Below are 21,561 nucleotides of genomic sequence, written 5' to 3' on the forward strand. Positions count from 1 at the left end.
TGGGGGGGATGGCATGTACAATCATCCCCCCCCCAGGTTTTGGGGAATGATATTTGGTTACTTAATAAGTCATAATGATGATAATAATAGTAATAATAATAATGATAACAATTATAATATTAATAATAATAATAATTATGATGATGATAATAATATTCCTCATCATTATTGTAATTGTGTTTATTGTTATTAGCCGTTATGGTTCCGATTTCTTCACAAACTTACAAAGCAGTATTGTTACTCCATGGATCATAGTGATACTGTTTATGTTTTTTGTATCTGTATGTTAATGAGCCGCCAGCCAATATCCATCTATGGATACTATGCCTGTTTCTTTGAGGTAAAAAAAAAGCATAGTATGTACGTATTCATTATGCTTTATAATGAACAGACATATTGTTATTTGTTTGTTGTTTATGTGTTCTATTCACAAATGGCCACAGAGGCTGTTTTCATTCATAACCACATACCCATATCAAGACAACAAAGACTATACCTGCGTGTACACAGTTGACATTGGTTTTTTTTCTGACGAGGTGTAACAGCAAAATTCACAGAGATAAATAAATACGTAGTGTGGTTCAATATGCAATACTATGTGTCAGTCCATTCTGTATTCGTATGCCACGGTGTGTAGATCTTGTCGATGTATGTCTGTCCATTCAAGGCGTAGTATGTGTGTGGTGCGCGCACCCGTGTGTGTGTGTGTGTGTGTGTGCGTGCGCGCTTGTGTGTGTTATTTTACCTCATTAAGTATGCATCAGATTGCACGATTTCAAGTTCAAAATTGCAAAAGCTCCCTACCGTGGGAGGGGGGACACCCCCCTCCCCCCGCTCGGTCGCTTCGCTCCCTCGCTCGGGCGCTTCGCGCCCTCACTAGCGTTGGCAGCCCAGTCATCCCCCCCAGGTGTACGAACCTGTCTACGCCACTGATCACATCACATCAGGTACGGAAATGAAGGACTTCTCCTGTAGGATTTTCCGATCTTTGCCCGATCCGATCTTGAGAGACCCCAAAACCCTGTGAAAATTCCAGGATTATCAAAGTGGTAGCATTTTCATTGAATTTGATTGCAATTAAACTTAAAAAACTAAGTACATGATGCTGGGTGATGATCCCTGGCAGTTAGGGGAAGTGTTACTGTAGTTTTATATATCTATAAGGACCCTTAATTTCTGTGATATTTTATTGTTCTACCCCCCCCCCCCATCAAAAAGCAGTTTGAGCACTTATCTCAAAATTTGCCGTTGCAAAATTCATCCAATCAATATAGATACATTCATATCCTCCAAATCATAAATGTTTTTGGGCATACATCATCTAAAAAATAATTGGGAAACCGACTTGTACTTTTGGATTTACTCAAACTTAGGCATTAATATAATTTGGTTGTCCATTTTTCTTTAAAAAATCATAATCAGATTCATGTAGAGATGCTTTTTAATCCATTTTTTCTCATTTCTTCCCAATCCAGTCTGCCTTGTTGTTGTTCGTTTTGGGCCTGTTTCACGCCCTAGTAGTCTCCTCGGTAGACACTTAGTGTTGAGAACTCAAAGGTAGAAAAACTGCTAGGTAATTGCCTTCTCCTCTCTTTATTATTTTGTTCTCCCCCACTGAGCCCTCCTCTCTGTTAAAGTTAATCTCTCTCCTATCTCTCTCTCTCACACACATAAAACCCACCCACCCACACACACACACATGTTCATCCTTGAGGATGGTAGTATACTTGTATATCCACATACACTGTTCTCTTTGTCTAATCTAATCCATGTCTCACAAAACTGTACAAATTGTAATGCATTGTTATATTTATTCTTAACGAAATAATTTTTTATAGATTTTTCTCACATATGTAGAAACAATATAAGAAACATACTTAAAACATTCTAAAATAATACATAACATGACTTTTTAAATTTTTCATGTACATACTGTCTGTGCACATATGTAAATGCAAGAGACCATTCCAAGAGTTTCAAGAGTAAAATATATATTCGGTGTGAATAGCCCATCTGCTTATTCTGTTTGACAACAAGATTTGAGAGTTTCAGTTATGATCCCCGTTATCCTAAGGTTCCCACCCTCCAAAAAGTAGTACATAAGATGTATTTCTCCTTTATTTCAGATTTGTTAATGGCAGTCAAAATGGAAAATTTCATTTATTAAAAATGTACATGTACCACTCCCTGTGAATTTCACCACTCTACAAGGGCGGAAATCTCTCCCCAAAGGTAGGGGGGGGGGGGGAACAGGGGCTGGAAAATTTGACAAGCCCCTCCCCCTCTCCCCAAAAAGAAGGTTATCACCATAAATGTCAGGTCATCTCCACCCCCCAAAAAAATACATGTTTTATTTACATTTTGAATGATGTATTTCTTTCCATCATAAAAGACCCAAAAATAGTAGGAGGGACATTTGATATTGTGTCCCCCTACTATTTTGGGTAGGGGGGATATGTCCCCCTGGGATTTCCGCCCAAGCCACTCTAAACTTTAAATACAAGAAAAAGAAGGCTTTTAACCAATATTATAACACAATTTTCTACATAAAATTATTGAAACTATCATCAGCTCCATTTCACTAACCAACAAAACAAAAACAATACACATTTCATGTGAAATAAATTAATCAGACAGGAATAAAAATTTAAAAATGAGATGTACAATATGAATGAGTGCTTGTCATTGAAAACTGAGTTGAAAGAAAAAAAAATTTCAATTCATACCTTATAAAAGGGATCAAATGCCCATTTCATGATGAAAGCACCAAAAATCTATCTTTATTTATAGAAAACCAAGCTGGACTATTATCGTCTGTAAACGGATTCAACAGACATAAGCATTCCTTGTGCAAATTCCACGCGTCTGCATTTTGTCTAATCAGCCTATTTTCTCGTTTGGCTTCCCATAGCATAGAAATGGTGTCGAGCTGGAAATATGAGGCCTTCATGAAAAGGGCCCTAAGAGGCATTGCAAGATACTTGCAATTAATTGCAAGTAAATTCTAATACAAATCTTACAAACGATTGTAAATTTGTGGCTCATTGCATGTCTGCTTTTTGCAACAGAAAATATGAATTGATTTGCTACAAAAAATATTGATTCATCAAATAATAAAATTGCAATTTCATTTTGTAGTTGATTGCAAATAACTCTCTTTTCTAATATCTTCATGCATCTTGCAACAAAAGAAATAAATTGATTTGCTATACTTAACATTGATCAATAAAAAGTATTTATAACAAATGACATTTGTAACTGATTGTATATAACTTACATTTGCAACATATAATTGGTCTGGTTAGTAGTTACACAATGAAACATACAAAAACAATGAAACAAATTACTTTGAAATTGCAATTTTTTTTTACCTTGTTTTATATAAACAAACATGGTAAAAGGAAGACCACATCAGCAATTCTTTCTTGTCTTATCAGCATGCTCCATATACATACATGTATCTGTGAAATGGAATGACTGGATATATCACTAAAGTTTCTTTTATATTTGTTCTGCAAGATGCTAATAAGTAATGAACTTTTACACATGGCACATAAAAAATAGGCGAAGGATGGCAAAAGTTTAACTGTCACATTTTACATTGTAAAATATAGCCAAACCATTACGGGTGATTAGAATTGATGTTATTCAGATGACGATGATTTCACATTAGTGACTTTCATTAACTCATCTGCCCGACTTTGGAAAAAGGAAGCAAGTGACACATCAGTCAAGTTTGAGTTATTGTTGTTTCTGAAACACCCTTTGTGTATTGCATGTTCAGACAAAATTTGGGAAGAAATTATCATTTAATGGAAAGATATTGAAGAAAATATGCTGTTAAATTGCATTGACACCTCTGTAAATGACAAACCCACATTGCTCATTTACAACAAATGATACTTTTGTAACTTGCTTCCTTTTGCCAAAGTACAGCAGTAATCCATGAATGTCCTTTTCTCATAGGTCCATGAATCAATTATGATCAATCAATGAGGTGCAGCAGTTTATATTTTATGTACGCCAACAAGACTGGGAAAAGTGTAAACATTTTTTTTCAATGGACAAGTGACTGTGCAGCACTAAAAATTTCTATGCCCATTTATAGAATTCTGTTACTGTTAAGAGCTCTGTCAAATTTTCAAAACTCTTCATGTCTGTTTGCTACTAATATCTCCTTGTTCTTTATGTCTAAACATATGGTAAGTATAGTTCTGATTCAAAGAGAACGTTTTCCCACAAATATTGCACAAAAAATCCTTTTTCTCTGTATGCATTGCTTTTATATGAGTATTGAGAACATGCTTTGCTGTGAAACCTTTACCGCACTGCAAGCAAACATAGGGTCGAACACCTTTGTGGCGACGCTCATGTTTTGTGAAGTTCCCTTTATCAGCAAATCCCTTATTACAGACTGAACAGAAGAAGCGCAACTTCTGCGTCCGATGGATACGTCGCTTGTGATCTTGGACGGCTTTCTTGATTCTGAAACCTCTGCCGCAGATGTCGCATGAAAATGGTTTCAGTCCGTTGTGTTCTCCCTGATGATTGTTGAGGGCACTCTCCGATCCAAAGGTCTTAGGACAGAGCGTGCAACGATACATACGATTCTCTTCATGGCTACGAAGATGATCTATCAGCCGATACTCGCTACCAAAAATCTTTGGACAATGAGGACACTTGAAAACAACATCGCCAGTGTGCTGCTCCTTTTCATGAGTCCTGACACTACTGCGTAAGCTGTATCTCTTTGGACAATAGCGACACTTGAATGGCCGAAGGTAGTAGTTGGTGGTTTTACCAAGCATATCCTTGGGTTCTTCAGGCATTGCAGCATCTATCAGCATCTTTCCTGTTTTTGGTCCATTCTTGGAGGAAGCCTTGTGCGTTTGTTCATGCTTCTTGAAAGCTGCTTTATACGGGAACGTCTCAAAACAGACTTTGCATTGATGACCATGAAATTCATTTCGATGCTTGCGTAGCCCCGCTTTTGTTTTATACGTGCGATTGCATTCATTGCATTTGAGCACAAGGGGTTCATGCGTCTTCATGTGCTTTGCGAGGGTCCGAGAATTGATCTCTTTCTTGTCACATATCGGACAAGTATGACCCTTACTGAATTTATGAAAAGACTCATGCTCCTTTAGTTTACCAAGGCAAGAGAAAGACTTCTCACATGTTCCACACTGAAATACAAGTTCTCCCTCTTTGTTCACTTGGGTCTCTACTGTCAAATTTTCTTGGGTCGGGATATCAGTCTCCAATGGTTTCTTACTCTTTTTCCTCTTCCACATGAGCACTGGGTAGAGTTCTTCCAATCTATCCTGGGAGTGTTCACATCGCATATGTCTTAGGATCAGTTTAGCAGATGAGAACTGGTCCTCACACAAGGTACACTGGAACTTTTGTGTATCTGAAATTTAAAGAGAAATTACAAACCTTTTTATCATGAATTTCACCTTCAAGATACCTCTGGAATGGAGTCTCTCAAGGGTCTAACTTAGGACCTATATCTTTCTTCTTTTTTTTAGGAAAGAGGACTTCTTTTACAAGCCTGCCTGTAACACATTTTTGTTTTACTTAATCAGTTTCCTCTGTGACATGCAATAGTATAGACTACGAAAAAAATATGGTCGTTGAATTAACAATATTCATGCACAGAAATGAACAAGATTTTAATCATCTTATCTTGTATGGATGTACATATGATCCACAAGATTAGGTTGTTTTTTAATGTTGTGTGTTATTATCATACAATTCATTTAACAAGATATTCACTCAAGATAGCTTTAGGTTGTTGAGAGTAAATGCATAAGACTCACCCTGGTTGAAAGTGAGTTCATTCAATTTAGTATGGATTCCAACACGCTTGGCGTATTCTGCGTTGTAGAAGACCTTGAGTTCACTTCCTGGTTCAATGACCCTTGTGTTTCTAAAGTAGATTTCACCATAGAATTGATAGGCTTCCATGTTCTGTTCTTCTTCACTCTGTGCACATCTTACATGAGACATCCAGGTTTTACGTCCATCGAGGTAGAAGAATACTTGTCCAGAGATGCAGATCTAAAAATATTTTGAAATGCAAGGAGAAATGGGGACAGGGTATGTCTTATAATAATCAGTCAACGACATTTTGCCACTCAACTCCAGGAGGCAGTAGATTATGTGTAACGTGTTATTTCCATCAATGTTGTATAGTCTATAACGTTAATGCCAAGTTCCCATTGTCACAATTTGGGTCAAGAATGAACCCATATTCTAAAGTCGGGTTTAACTAAAACTTAGGTCTAAAGTTGTGGTTTAAGTATCGACAGCCAATTGTTACATAAATCACTAACAGTAGAGATATAATATTTCAGCTCATTTAGCTCTCATATCATTCATAATTGTGTAGGAAGTATAAATGAATAATCAAGCCCGAGTCATATCGATTATTTTGAAAATCGGTGTTCGACAGCTTTAATTCGATAGAACATCGATGCATCGAATTTTAAAGGCGCGGCGGGGAAAATCAAGTCAATTCTATTTTGCTCCGGCAGTCGCGTCGATGCGCTATGCACGCATTGCATGCACTGACGGTATGTGCTGGTCGGGTGAGCGTTGCACAAGCAGATGACAGAGCAAAGTTTGATTGTATTTTCCATGATCACAAAACACAAAAAAAGCCGGGGACCAATGCAGAATTCTTCCCAAAATATCATCAACAATGATATTTGCAGATGACAACATATAAGTTTAAAATGAAACAATATCAAAGACATGAATCACGCAGAGTCGATCCGAACGATTTTCGGTCAACTAGCATTCGCGGTCCAGACTCGCACACACCAACCCCGCCCGCAGCCCCGTACACTCACTCTCCCGAAACGACAGGCGTGCTTGATGCCAGCGCCAGCAAACAAGTGCAACCAGCGGGAGCACTGTAACTTGCCTGATATTGTGTAGTTGGATCCAAAATGAGCTCCAAATTGATGGGAATAAATACGTAATTTTTTCTGGATGGTCATTTGAATTGGTATTCAATGCTGATATAACGATTTTGAGGAAAGATTGTGGAATATGAGTTATGACGATGTTCGAGAATTAATCCTGATATGATAATCCACTTTTTTATATTTTAGACACAAGACAAGAGCATGCGATCGAAATAAATATGAATGTCTCGGATCGAGCTCTAAATTCATATAAATTATTTTTGGATGTTAAATAATTATGATTTAATAAGATTTTATGGCCATACTAAAAATATTGACGATGTAAGCAAAGTATGTCATGTTCATTAATAGTATTATACTGGCATTATTTTTATTCCACTCTGGCCTGGACGTCTCCGGAGCTAGCTCCGAGAAAAAGAAGCACAATGTGCATGCGCGTTCGTTGACGTAGGACATATTTTCCATTCATTAAATCAGAGCCCAAAGTTGGGCACAAACTAGCTTCAAATTGATGAAAAAAAATATCAAACGCAATTTTCTGTTTTGTCATGTAAAATGTTATTACATGGTGATATTACGATCTTCAAAAGAGTTTCTGCATGTTGACAATTTTCGAGAATCAATCCTGACGTGATAATTTTTTTTTAGACAAGTGCACTCACTCAAGTCGATCGTCATGTGATCTCCGTCATTGAAAATTGAAACGATTTAACGTTTCACATCAAGCTCTAAATTCATATTAATGATTATCATATGCAAATTATTGTTAAATATTACGATTAAATAATGTTCTATGGTCATGATATTAATATTGTTGATGATAGCAAGGTTTATTTTACGTTAATCACATCAATTTTCCGGCTATTTTCTGGTTTGATTAATATAAAAGCACAGTACCGTACTGCGCATACGCTGCACGATCGATGACTTCCATTCATGAATTCATCATGCATAAATTATCTCGGCACGAGCAGACGAGTGAGACTCGAACTATGATCAAAATAAACTTCAAATTAATGGTGAATAGGCATCATGATAGTAAAGTTGGACATTACTCTATTTTGATGATTGATCGTGTGAACCAAATGAATCGGCCGGCCAACATATTTTTTTTTCTTCAATGCACCGATTTTGCAAAATCTGTACCAGCGCTCGCCGCTCGATGACATCGATCGAACACCGATTTTAAAATCGATTCGACTCAGGCTTATAAATGATTGTCTTCACCATCGATAAATAAGGAAAGAGCACAGTAAACAAAAGAACCACACAACTTAATAAAAATTTTGACACATTTGGCTTCCCATAATTTTAGCACAGAGTTAGACCATGGTTTAAGTTAAACCCGACTACAGAATACGGGCCATGGTCTTTGAGTAATCAGAGTGATCGTGTTAGATCTTATCACATCTTGAGATCAGCCGTGGCAATCATTGTGATTGTAAACCGTGTTTGGACAGCTCAACATTATTCGTGATAAGCTATGGAAGGCCAATTGTAACAGATCGCAAAACAGAAGGAACAAGGTATTACCAAAGAAATTGATGCTCCTAAAAGCCTTCTGGTCTCTTTTTTTTCTCACAGAACGTGTTTATTGATCAAAACAATTTGATTGCACATATATTGAAACATGATTGAAAACATGGATATTTACTGATAAGTCTTCACTCAAGATTTGGCAGGGCAATGAATGATTATTTCATCTCGTCTCTTTGTGTGATAGACTGCACACAGGGTGATTTCAAGTACAATATTGAATGGTGTTAGTGAGTATTGGGGAAAGCAAACACCAGCCACAACACTTGACTTGACGCAAGGCTGGTGATGTGATTAAAGTCACTCAATGTTGAGCTATTAATGATGTGGTCATTATCATTTTCTGAAAGCAATAGTGCTTTATTATATATTTTTGTTGGTTTAGTTCAGCAACCTGGGGCCCGTAACACAAAGCTTAGCAATGATCGTAGAACATATTTCTACGATTGATTCCATTGACTACAATGTACAATCAATCGTAAAAATCAAGCGTATGATTAATCACTAACCTTTGTGTTTCAGGACCCAGATTTGGCCTGTATCAACTATCACAATGAATTATCATCTAAGCACAAACATTATGACTGAGCATTGCTGAATTACCTCCCATGTAGAATCTTTGGCTAAACCCTGCTCTTCATTCATCAGAGATCCTGTGTAAGGGCCAAACTCAGACCCCTTCTCCACAGTCCCTTTGGCCAGGACACCTTCAACCTTGCCATCTACCGACCACTTATACGACAGACCCTGAGGAAGTTCTGGAGTTGAGGATATCTTTCTGTTCTTCTTGAGGTTGAGTGCTACCAGGATGGAAGGCTCGTTGTTGGACGTGTTGGAGCTGTTCGGAGCAGGAGGATGAGTGTTCTGTTGAGATGACGGGATTTCACTGTCCTTTATCTGTTCCTTTGCTGGAAGTCGTTTGGACAGAGCTGGTGGAATGGGTGGCTGGCCTGGTAAAAGAAAGCACAAGGCATCTTGGTGAGCGGATCCTCATGCAAAATTATGCATTTTTACAATTATGAAGGAAACTTTTTCCTTTAACAAATTGATTGATATGATAATAAGGATTACTTCAGGATTTTTATCAATCCATGGTTATGAGTACACTGTGGCTAATTAATCCCTCAGGATTTATGCTCATTCATGACATCACAATAAGGGAACAACTTGCTCACATGCATTTCAAAACACACAAATTCTTTGTACCTTGTGTGATGTTTTCACAGTGTGGAGGATGAGTTGTGAGGAGTGGTGCGTAGCTTGCTGCCTGGGTTGTTGACTTGACCCTCTGATCTCTGATAGTGGCCGGCAGTTGATGGTGAGCTGGATGCACAGTGTTTGGGTTTGGAAGCACTGGAGTCGAATCTTTTCACAAGAAACCAAAGGGAAGAGAGTAAAATAGATCATCAAGGCTTTGCTGCCCTTTGGTATAGTATGCTAACTGCCATGGCATCCTTCAGTTTATTGGCCATAGTACAGTAGTTACCAATGTTTCTGTAACAATTCTGTAACAAACAGGCCCTATCCTGGAATCCTCAGGGGCAGGCCCAGGAACTGGAGAAGGGATCTTGATGCCAACATCAAAGAGCTTGGAATGGGATGGCAAACCGTAGTGAATGCAGCCCGGGACCGAGGACACTGGCATGCTGTCGTCAATGGCCTATGCTCCAGTACGAGTGACGGGCCATGAGTACAGTAATTACTATTGTCTGGCAAAGTTACTAACTTACATGTACATGTATACTTTAAGACAACAGCCCCCCCCCCCATCCATTCTATTAAGGTGAAATATGATTTCAAGATGTGCATGTATGTTAAAAAAAGTCATCATGCATAATTTTGTCTAAAATTGTTAACTTCAATAGTTCATTCTTCTTACTCAAGGTCGTCTTACCATATTCAGTATTAACCATTTTTGTTTCATGTCCCGTTTTCATCACTTAATATTTCGTTTTATGTAGTTCTTTTCTGCTTGTTGAAGAAGTTTAAGATACAAATTGTTTTATCATTTAGGCCTATTATGTTCGGAGTGGGCAATCCAACCATTCATATGTATCCACTTTTCATTTCATTCTGTAAATGTACCTGATGTACCTTTTGTTTTGTATTTTGCATGTTTTTTTTAATGGAAAATGAATACAATACAATACAAAACAACCATATATAGTAAACCATTTCATTCTGTAATTACACTGTATACCTGATGTAATTTTTGTTTGTATTTTGCATGTCTTTTTTTACAATACAAAACAACCATACATGTATATAGTAAACCATTTGAGTATTAACTGTCACTCTACAGTATTTACCAATGCATGATCTGTCATAATAGAAATTCTATCGGGAATTTCATGTAGATACCATTTTCTTTCTTCTTCTGTTCTATATTTTTTACTCGGGTTTTTCAATAAACCGAAGATATGGAGTAAGGAGCGCTTATCAATGCTTTCGAAAGACACATTAATAAACCAATTAACTGACACCCACATCCATGAAAGGAAAACAAAAGCATGAGTACTAACTGTTAAATCTAACTGTTACATTTGCTGGTCCGGACAAGCTCTTACTATTAATTACCTGTCCTGGACAAACTCCTACGTAAACCTCCTGAATCCTGTTCTCCATTCAGACACTCATGAACTGGAAAACAAGCCACACCGTGTCAAATCGTTTAAAGCACAGTTTATTTTATTACAAATATACACATGACGATTCCGATTCACAAGTCCGTTGTTCACATAGCGATATATCCTTTTTCTAGTCTGTACTCCAGACTTACGTGCATTATTATCTCGTCACACTAACAAACGATGTTTATAAATTAAACAAAATACTCAAAAAGATTTTAATACTCCACAACGTCTTTCCTCGGTGAATCTATATCTCACACACAGTGCAATTAATAGCAAAATCAAATACGAGAGCTGTACAGGGGAAGGTGGAATCCCCCTCGCTTAGCCTGGTGGAAATCATCGGATATCGATGGATAGCGCCACCTCCACACTAAACTCAACCAACCAACCAATCAGCGATTTACATGGTACAACTGGAAATTTGTGGCGTGAAACGATCATAACTGAGATTATAGCGCACTACATGTAGCTTTTTTTCTGGAGATACCAATCTATTATCTTTTTAAATATACTGTGCCGTGGCCGAGTGGTCTAAGGTGCTGGGTTGGAGATCCGAGGATCGGGGATTCGATTGTCGGATCGGCACCTATGCCCTTGAGCAAGGCATTTTATCTACATTGCTGTTTTATCATACATCAAATAAATGAAAAATGCTATATGCATTATGAATACCAATGTGTGGTCTTGTTAAAAAAATAAAAAATAAATATGAATTCATGTCAGATACAGTCAAGAGTTGAGCATAATCACCATGGTAAATTGAACTCAGCATTGAAAGTCCAGGGCCAGTGTGTGGAGCAGGGAATGCTCGGAGAGGTTGATCTACGGCAAACTCAGGCTGATGTTGTGAGGTTGGGTGGTATGGTAGATCCATGGGGTAGGGAGTAACATGTTGCTGATGTTGTTGGGAATGTCTTTCTTGTTGGTTTCTTTCTGGGCAGTAGAAACCCGGTGGGTAATTACCGTCCATGGTTCAAGAAGCTGTGTGTGGGATGAAAGAGATGAACATTTACTACATAGGCCTACAGATTAAAAACCGCTTATCAAAAAAGCAGCTCAGTGAATCACAGTTTTTATAGACAATAAAAATTCAAAATTCAATTGGGCATTTATTGCATAAAGAAACCACGAAATGCTAGAAAAGAATTTGTGTACACCCAAGTCACTGACATCCACAAATTCGCTGAAGTGTCAATTCCTCAAATTGCAGTATCTTTGCCTGTGATCACATGTGCCTAGACAACAATCCTATATCAGGTAATGGACACCTAGCAACTGGAAGCTGGAATTTCCCTCTCAATTTTTCCATAAAATTTGATGAAATCAAATACCATAACAAAAATAGGAGCAAATCTAAGTATCTAGAGATCTACATGTACAATATGTGTGTTGGTTGAAAGGAGAATCCTCTAGAATTAGCTTCATCTCTATGTTCAACATCTGTTCAGTTCAGTTTGGTATATTCTTCACTTCAGTTGCAATAGATACTTTCAGTCACTGTCCCACTTCTCTGGTCATCTTCATTTCTTTCCTATTCAGATGCGCTCATTTATTTCATCCTCACATCTGGTTCTTTTGTTAATATTCTTCATTACAATCGCGGAAGTTTACAGTACACCATGTGTAAAGTCCTGGGCCCTGTCTTACAAAGAGATGCGATTGATCCGATCAATCGTAACTATGGACGGCAAGCAATCATGTCAACATGTATGGTTGTTCAAAATATTTTCTAGCTATGATATACAAGGCTCGACATTAGCGGTGGCCCGGTGGCCCGGGGCCACCAGAAATTCACCTCGGGCAACCATTATTGATAAAATGTTAAGTTTTGGTGGCCCGAATCGGGCAACCAATAATTTTCAAAGTAGCGCAATTTTTCTCCCGATTTTGCACGCATTTATCAACTTTCTACAGTTCAAATTGCAACCCAGTTCGTCATGCGCCCTTTTTGTTGATCTACACACAAATACACACACACAAAGTTTGCATATTAGGCCTACAGCTATAGCATAGAGTAGCTATTATCCAGCCAGCCGCGCCGGCCGGCTGGCGTGAGCTTTGCATGAAGCCACTGCATACAGCTGTGCTCTAGATCTAACTCAGCCTATTCATACTCCAGGAGCTGCGATAAAAAATGTTGCTGCTATGCTAAGAAATCTTCCACAGAACTTTGAAAATCTGAGTCAAAGTCACATTTTACACAAATGAAATGACATTCTACAGTCTATATTACGAAAATTTGGTGTACCCTGATTATTTGCAAGCATTGAGAAGAGGAATTATGACCTCTCCTTTGACTACAAAAGACCGATTTCCAAATGAATTAATACACATAAAAACACATAGGGGCATTTTCACGGTAACTGACATTACACGGCACAATGTTTTCACACCTTTCATTGTGTGTATCTCTAAAACAACAAATGATGGGAGTTTGCTTTTGATAGAGTTAATAAAGTGAACCTTGCTGTATAACCTGATACTAAGTTTTCCTATGTAACCACATTTTTTTACGCATCAGCAAGCAAAAATGTGTCGGTAACTGACATTACGCAAAAGGACATGCAATTTCAGGGTGTTCATTAAAATTGAAATATCTCATGTCCCTGAGTAGATAGAGTAATAATTTGAATATGTAAATATACCTCTGTTACTAGGTTAAGATGTGTCAAAATATTAAACAATTCGTTTTTGTCTTTTGGGGGCTATGATAATTTTTCCACAACCATGCTGGTAACTGACATTACGGTAACTGACATTACACTTAATTTGCCATAGAGATAACACATGGAAGTCAAATGTGTGGAATCATTGCATTGTATCTTCTGTGCAGAGCTTCACATGAAAGTGAGCTTGATGTGGAAGTATACCCGAGTTTCTAGGAACATTTCAATGAAAAAACTTTTTCTTTTTCTTAATTCCTTTCTTTGATTTGAAGATTTTTATCATTACTTGTCGGTAACTGACAATACACATTAACATTTACCAGTGCTATATGATTTTCAAAGGCATAATTTTCTTGGTACTTATATGTAAGGCTTTTTAAAATCATAAAAGTTTCATAATACTTCACATTTTTAATTATCAAAAGATAAGAAATGTATGTTTTACTTCCTCGGGAGGAGGGGGGTCATAGCAGCTACATGTTTTCCTATAGTAATTTAATATTGCATTGACTGTACACATATTTTTCTGACTATACACCCATAATATATTCATCAGTTTTATATTGACTTTTTAAACCTTTTCCTTCTCCAACCTCCCCCTCCCCTCAAAAAAGGCAAAATGAATAAGGGTCTCCTCCCCTAGGCTACATGTACCCCTCCCCTGAATCTCATGCAGCCATGTAGTTTTATTGATTTCTATTCTGGTCAGTGCAAGCGATGCTTGTTCATATCTGTCGGATTTCAATTCTCTTCATAATTTGTTTTTAAAATCATTTTCTTTGCTAATTTCTTTTTTAAGCTGTCAACAAAAAATAAACTCCAGCTTCTAAACTGAAACTGAACTATTTGTAAATTAGAAAAAAAAACACAGTTTTAGTAGATCCATGCAACATTGATCAGAACTGTCAAATTTCACTTTTCACCTATACTTGTAAACCAAAAACAAAATTGTATCACACATCCACACTACTAACAGGTATAAAAACCAGGAATTTACTTTTAGCGAGGCAATGCTCAAAAGAATCCTAGAAACTAAAAAAGGGACCCTGGAAATCCCCTTCATCACAATGTTAAGCTTAAAAAATGTTGCAGATTTAGGCAATAGGTTGGGAAAAGTACCCCCTACCCCCCCCCCCCCCCCCCGAAAACCAAACAAAAAATTGTCTGATACAATTAGGTACTTGGTAAGTGCATGTACAAAACAATTTCATAGTAATTTCTTTTTGCCTGATGGGAATGCAACTTCCTTCATAATTTCATATAGTATTCCTTGTGAACTATACCTTTTAAAAGTCAATAGCAAGCTCCTTCTGGTGTGACTTTTAAAGTGAAAGACTTAAATAACAAGTATACAATATTTCTTCACCATAAAATTGACCACATATTTGCATTTCAATATTGGTAACCAACGTTTTATCATGGTAACTGACATTACATCTCGGTAACTGACATTACATTTTCCACTTGGTAACTGACATTACATATATTTAATGGTACCCTATGGCTTCATTGTTAATTGGTAATCTTTTAATAATTTTGGTGTAGAAGGGAGGGGTGTTACCTAGAGAAGTTTCATTTAATATATCCTCTTTTCCAGGAAATTAGAAAAAAAAATTCATGTTTTCGGTAACTGACATTACATACCATATCACATACTTCATCAATGTTTTTTTATCAGATGAATGAATTACTGGTGTTCCTTTCTGTGGGATTTTAAAAAGTGTTATAATAGCAAGCTAAATCACAGGCGAAAACATCATGATCAAACCTGTTCTTTAAAAATCTGTGAAAACAAAATATGTATCAATATACTATTTTCAACACTAATTTGTATCCATACTTTGGCAGCCATTTTGAAATAAAAAATGGCTGCCAGAGTCTGAAATTTTTTTGTCTCGGAAACTTCAGGTCTTGTTTTATTAAAAAACATAAAGCATTTGACATGAATATCAACTTGATTTTTTTGCCTCTGTGTCCATCTGTGGTGAAAATGCCCATAGGCAAGTACATCATAGTCCCACTGTGCATTTGTATGTATGTTGATACTTGGTTTCTTTCGAAGCTGTGTCTTTTCTAGCCAAAAATAAACAGACAATTTCTTTCTTTCTTGTTTATAAATGACTTCTTAAACCACTCTTGAGAAAGTAAATACTTTGGGAAGGCATTTCATTGATATGAAATGTGAATTTTTCCAACATTTTGGCAAATATAGGGAAGGACTTTTCTCACACTTTTTTTCCAGATATAACTTTTGTCGTTTTCTTCTTATTTTGTTTTCTTTCATATTTTTACAGTGGTTAAACCATTTATACCCCTTCCCATTGAATATGCCTGATTAAAAAATATGTTTCTACTGAAATAACACAAACTAAAGGATATAAAAATAGAAATGTGCCATTCTCAGAAGGTAAGTGAAAATTATTTGCTTGGCTTTTAATTATATTCCAGTCAGAATAGACTGTTGCCACAGCTGTTAAAAATATTCGTAATGGCTCCTTAATTTTCCCCTTTTCCCCATGTTTATATTAATTTTGTTTTATTCATTTTTCTTTCACTTTTTCTTTTTTTTCTCTCTAAATTTTTTCTTTTCTTTTTTTCCCTGTTCTTTGTTTTTTCTTTCTTCATTTTCTTTTTGTTTTATTTCACTTATTTCTTTTATCATTTTTGTTTTCTTTTTGTAATATACTTTTTGAAAATTATTTTTATTTGTTTCCCCCTTTTATGCATTGTTCTAATTTTGCAGCATATTTTCCTGTGATTTTCTCCTGCTATAATATGCTGCAAAGAGAAAACAGAAATAAACTGGATTTGGGGCCTGCATATAATCTAGGTTTTAGGATTAAAAGAGGAAGAAATGAAAAACCATTGTTTTGTACATCTATCTGAGTTTGCTATGCACTATTTATTTACTTTACCATGAGTGTGTCTATACGGAGATTTAAAAAAAAAGTCAACACAACCTGCGAACAATAAAATTCATTTATTCTCTTTCAATCATTTCATTTTTACAACGATAGAAACAATTTATATTTTACCACAAGCCAATTAGCAAAGTAAAATAACAGCAAACAAGGTTTACATACAAGATGATAAAGTGAAAGTAACTTAGTGGTATTGGCTGCAGAATTAATATTTCAGAAGTTTGTTTTAGTAATTTTTAATGTGTTTCTTTATATTTTTTTCGGGCCACCAAACTTTAATATCGGGCCACCAAAAAAAATTATTTGATGGTTTTGGTGGCCCGAACGGGCCACCACCAAAAAAGTTAATGTGGAGCCTTGTGATATATATATGCATGTTTGTTCAAAATATTTTCTAGCTGTGATATACATGTATATCCATGCATTACTTGTTTTCTTAAAAATCCACTGTGCTTCTCTTTGTTTACAGAGGACACTGTGCAAATTTCTTGTAGAAAAATTTATGACACTGATGGATTTCTATGGAGTTACGATTGATTGGATAAATCGTAACTCTTTGTAAGACGGGGCCCTGGAAAGGACTGAGATAAAAGTGGATAGAGGTAAAGATGAAATGGAGAGGCCAGAAAGTGAAGGTTAGGAACTAGAGTATCTCTTGGAATTGAGTGCAGTCCTTAAAAGGACTGTAAACCAGAGTAGAAAGCCTGAGTAGTAGGCAGGATGAAAAGCTTGAACAGAAGGCTGGTTGAGCTGGAGAGGTGACACAGGCTTGAGTAGATGAGAGGAATGGCTTGAATCAGCAAATGCCATTGTCGAGCAGGAGCGGGATAGAAGATTGAAGTTGAGACATAGATCCCATTAATTAACATTTAGACACAGATACCCCCTCCACACAAAACTTTTGATGTTACATCAAATTTGAATCACACATCTCTGTCGTCTCTAGTACCTTTATCAGCTCAAATCTAATTGCTTTTTGAAAATTCAATTTTAATTTGTGATTGCACAAAAAGATGTGATGGAGCAAATCAAAATCATTCTTTTCACGCAGGAGTTTAAAAAAAAGATAATTCTTGGAGACAAAAAGTATTATATACTTCCCTTGGTAGAATCAGATTTGAATGCAAATGATTTAGCCACAAACATAAAAATTGCAAAACAGAGAAGAAGATATTCCTTCCCTCATATTATGTTGAAACTCTAGCTTTCAGAAGGGTATTTCATCAAATCTCTAGTAACTTCATCTGCTCAATTCAATTGATATTTCTAAGATTAACTTGATTTACTTATGGAGTGCGAAAATCAGAAGTTTCCTCTGCAATTTATTGAAATTTGAAAAAAAAAAACCCAGGAAGATATTTCTTGGACTCACATGAAATACTTCATGTTGTATGATTAAGAAACCTAGTGACAGTCAGACCGCAGGTCCCTATGCTAATGAGCAAAAAGGCCAGATTCATCCAAATCATCTCGTGGCTGAATCCTCCTCCTTGCAAAATCTCGTGATTTGTGAGATTTTCTTTCTCTAAGAATTTATGTTTTAACCTCAAGTTAAATGAAATATTATTGCACCATCAGATAGAGTAAAAGTTACTCTTTCATATTGGTCATTTATTTTGTATACAATATTTTGTTAAATAAGTAAATTTCTGGCCTGAAAATGTGCTTCAAAACTGAATTTTCTTCCTCTGTTTTCTTTTGCAAATTGTGCAAAACTTTTTATTTTGAGCCTCAATGATATCTATATCACCATAGAGCTGAACTTCTGTACTTTCTCACAATGCCACTCTTGATATGCGGCACCTTTTAATCGGGTCAAGATCACACTTTTCCCACCAAGGTACAAGACGAGATTTCAGAAATTTTGTACTTGCATGAAATCCAGAGTTCTGATTGGCTGGATAAGGTTCACAGAACAACAGGCGCGCCTGGCGCGGGGTATTTGAGGAGATTACCACATGGGAAGTGTGACCTTCCCACAAACCCAGGCACTGGAACCGTTGGAATTTGCCATTGTGTGGTCTTTTTGACCAATCAGAGTGCAGTATTCTTGTTTTCAAGCTGCTTTATGTACTTGGCAAATGAAAAGTGTGATCTTGACCCGATTAAACCAATTCTTATTTTGAAACCTATATCATTTCAAAGCATACATATTCAGCTTTATCATGATATAAAAATCATTTGGGCTCAAACAAAAATAAAGTGTGAAAATAGCAGCTTTTGTCAGGTGAAAATATTTATTTTGTAGCATATTTTAGATCAAAATTTTAACCTATATTACAAAATCTTTGAATAAATCCAAACACATGACCTAAAAGAATGATTCTTCTTCTTTACAATGGTACCAAATTCATGAAATTCGATGCACAATTAGAGCAGCAATGACCGAATGAAAAGATGTGTTTTGGTCCGCATCAAGCTCATTAAATATGCAAAACATCTCAAGTCATGAATATCACTTGGATGAAAGAAGCCACTTTCTTGGGACCTGCAGTCTGACTGGTGACATGAGCATATTTCAAATGAAGGGTGCAGGGATATGACATGAAGTTTTATTGAATATTGTAGAAGACTTGTACTTTTTTTTAATGTACATACAATATGAATACCCAGTTGTTGTGTGTCCGGACAATCAATTTTTAACAGCCATTTGTTAAAAAATTAACAAGCAAAGTTTCATCAGTTTCTAGAATAAAAAGTTAAAATTTTATTTTAGTGTAATCCAACAAAAAAAAGGCTTCCAAATGTTATTTTAAAGTGTCCGGACACCCATCTCCCATCATACAGCACAAATGTCTGTCTTTTTTACCTGCTTGCCCCAAAATATGGTTGTCTAGCAATGAGTTGAAACTTGAAAAGCAAAAGAAGCAGGTATGAAAGCACATAAGTTTAATGACTACAGGACCCAGGAACAATTGTATTTTTCCAGTAGTTGTGGTATAATTATAAAGGTATAAATGCGATCAATTTGAAAGAAAAAAAAAGAATTCACATAGGGCCTAGGCCTACCGTACTTTGGCTGAATTCTTCTTCAATTTCATGTAGATCTAGATCTATAGTTTTATTTTGCTGGCAAGAAAGACACCAGTCTGAGATCTATACTAGTATAGTCTATAGACGAGGGAGGAAAAAAGGTAGAGAAAGGGTTTGAGAAATTAAAGAGAAATGAAGCAATGCCAATGGCAATGGAAACAAAATTAATTTATCAATATCATGTTGAATGAAATGAGCTGAGACGAGAGAGATGTTTATTCTTAAATTTTGAGGAAAAGAAAGAGGCAAAACAAAGAAAAAGCCATCAAGCGATCTTCGTTCCCCCCCCCCCCCAAGAAGGAGAGTATGCATGAAATGGGACCAGAAAAATGGGCAGAAGCACAGAATTTTTGAAGATCTCAGTCCAACAACTTTTCACACTGCACCGTGCAGCGCACGTCTGGCATGCAGTCACACAGCCTCAGTCACTCGTCATTTCGCGGATGCACAGCACAGGCGACGCAGCTCGCAGTCCATGAACGACACACAGTCACTCACAAGCAAAAACGCACAACAAAAGAAACTTCAAAATAATATGAAAAGTAACTTATTACATGTTCATGCCCTAACAAACTTTATAAGAATCAATACAAGTATATATTAAGTGCATCGTACCTACTCAACTTACGTTCTTTCGACAGTTAATCCTGAAAAATTAACTCTAAAAATCAGGAGCGAAGTCGTTCGTTGGCGAAGTCATTTCCCAAGCATGGTCTTTGTAATGGTACAAAGAAAAAACAAAATAATGATTTTTGTTTTGTTTTGCTGCTTTTCTTTTGATATCTCGATTCAATTGGCCTTTGAAAATTTACAAAACACACACAAGAAGCTGATCAATGGCGAAATGGAATAAAATAATTAACTATCAACTCAAGCCTATGTCCCATATGCACACATTATGTAAGTCCCTGTAAGTCATATAATCTCGCGCTGAAAATCCATTAAAAAAAATTAAATGAATCAGGTGAAAGTTGATTATGTGCAATAATGGTCAAACTTTTGCCAGGGTACCAATCCATGAGAACTGAAGTAAGCCTGAAAAATTGTAGGGTGTTTGTATATTTATATACGAGTTGTTCAATAAATATATGGGTATTTCTTCAACTTAATTAAGTTATTTTTCATCATCATCATCACCACAATCATCATCAACATCATCATCATCATCACCATCATGACACCACTATCACCATCATATTATCACTGTTAACTTCTTCAGGTGACTCTTCGCAAGTCATATCTCTGGGGCCAAAGTAATCTGTTCAACTGAGATTTTAATTGTTTTTTTTTATCCTGGTCTGAAATAATGCTTGGAGTTATAGGCGTTTGGCAACTGTATCATCTACTATAATTACTACAGCTACTACTACTATAACAAATTTTTAGTACTACTGCTCTTTTCTTCCCAACCCCTTTCTCTATCTTTCTCTTGTTCTACATATTTATCAGCCTCTCTTCCTTTGATCTTTGTCCTCATCTCTCTCTCATCTCCCACTCTCCTCTCTGAACTCCCTCTCTTCAACCTCTTTCTATAATCGCCATATCTTTCTATCTCACTTTATTCTTTCACTCTTTCATTCCTTTAAGGCAAGGCTCCACACAAACATTTTTTCTTGGTGGCCGAAATGGTCCACCAAAATTATCAATTTCACATTCTTGGTGGCCCGCAAGGCAAATTTGGTGGCCTTAAAACAATAGTAAATATCAAAACTTTGGTTGCCCAACTGGACCACCAAGTGTGGGCTTTTGCAGAATTTTGGTGGCCCTACTCTCATTTTTGGTTGCCCCGAGCCACTGCTAATGTCGAGCCCTGGCCTGCTTTCACGTTCCTCCTTTT

General features: G+C 36.5%; 1 protein-coding gene across 3 annotated transcripts; it reads right to left on the reverse strand.

Moving 5' to 3' along the window:
• Window positions 1–1,793: 1,793 nt before the first annotated feature.
• Window positions 1,794–20,661, reverse strand: LOC129266362 (zinc finger protein ZFP2-like). 3 transcript variants are annotated; one of them, XM_064103496.1, is made up of 6 exons: window positions 20,353–20,661; window positions 11,855–12,085; window positions 9,678–9,836; window positions 9,075–9,421; window positions 5,823–6,063; window positions 1,794–5,413 (listed from the first exon to the last, which is right to left on the reverse strand). In XM_064103496.1, the coding sequence occupies exons 2-6, from the start codon at window positions 12,072–12,074 to the stop codon at window positions 4,152–4,154; spliced, it is 2,229 nt and encodes a 742-aa protein (XP_063959566.1). In that variant the 5' UTR covers window positions 12,075–12,085; window positions 20,353–20,661; the 3' UTR covers window positions 1,794–4,151. The 3 variants fall into 3 exon arrangements, with proteins under 3 accessions (XP_063959566.1, XP_054760183.2, XP_063959567.1); XM_054904208.2 differs by having other exon boundaries at window positions 20,340–20,435; XM_064103497.1 differs by having other exon boundaries at window positions 20,344–20,433.
• Between the last annotated feature and the right edge of the window lie 900 nt (window positions 20,662–21,561).

Source organism: Lytechinus pictus, chromosome 8, assembly GCF_037042905.1.
Source record: "Lytechinus pictus isolate F3 Inbred chromosome 8, Lp3.0, whole genome shotgun sequence".
Classification (NCBI taxonomy): Eukaryota; Metazoa; Echinodermata; class Echinoidea; order Temnopleuroida; family Toxopneustidae; genus Lytechinus; species Lytechinus pictus.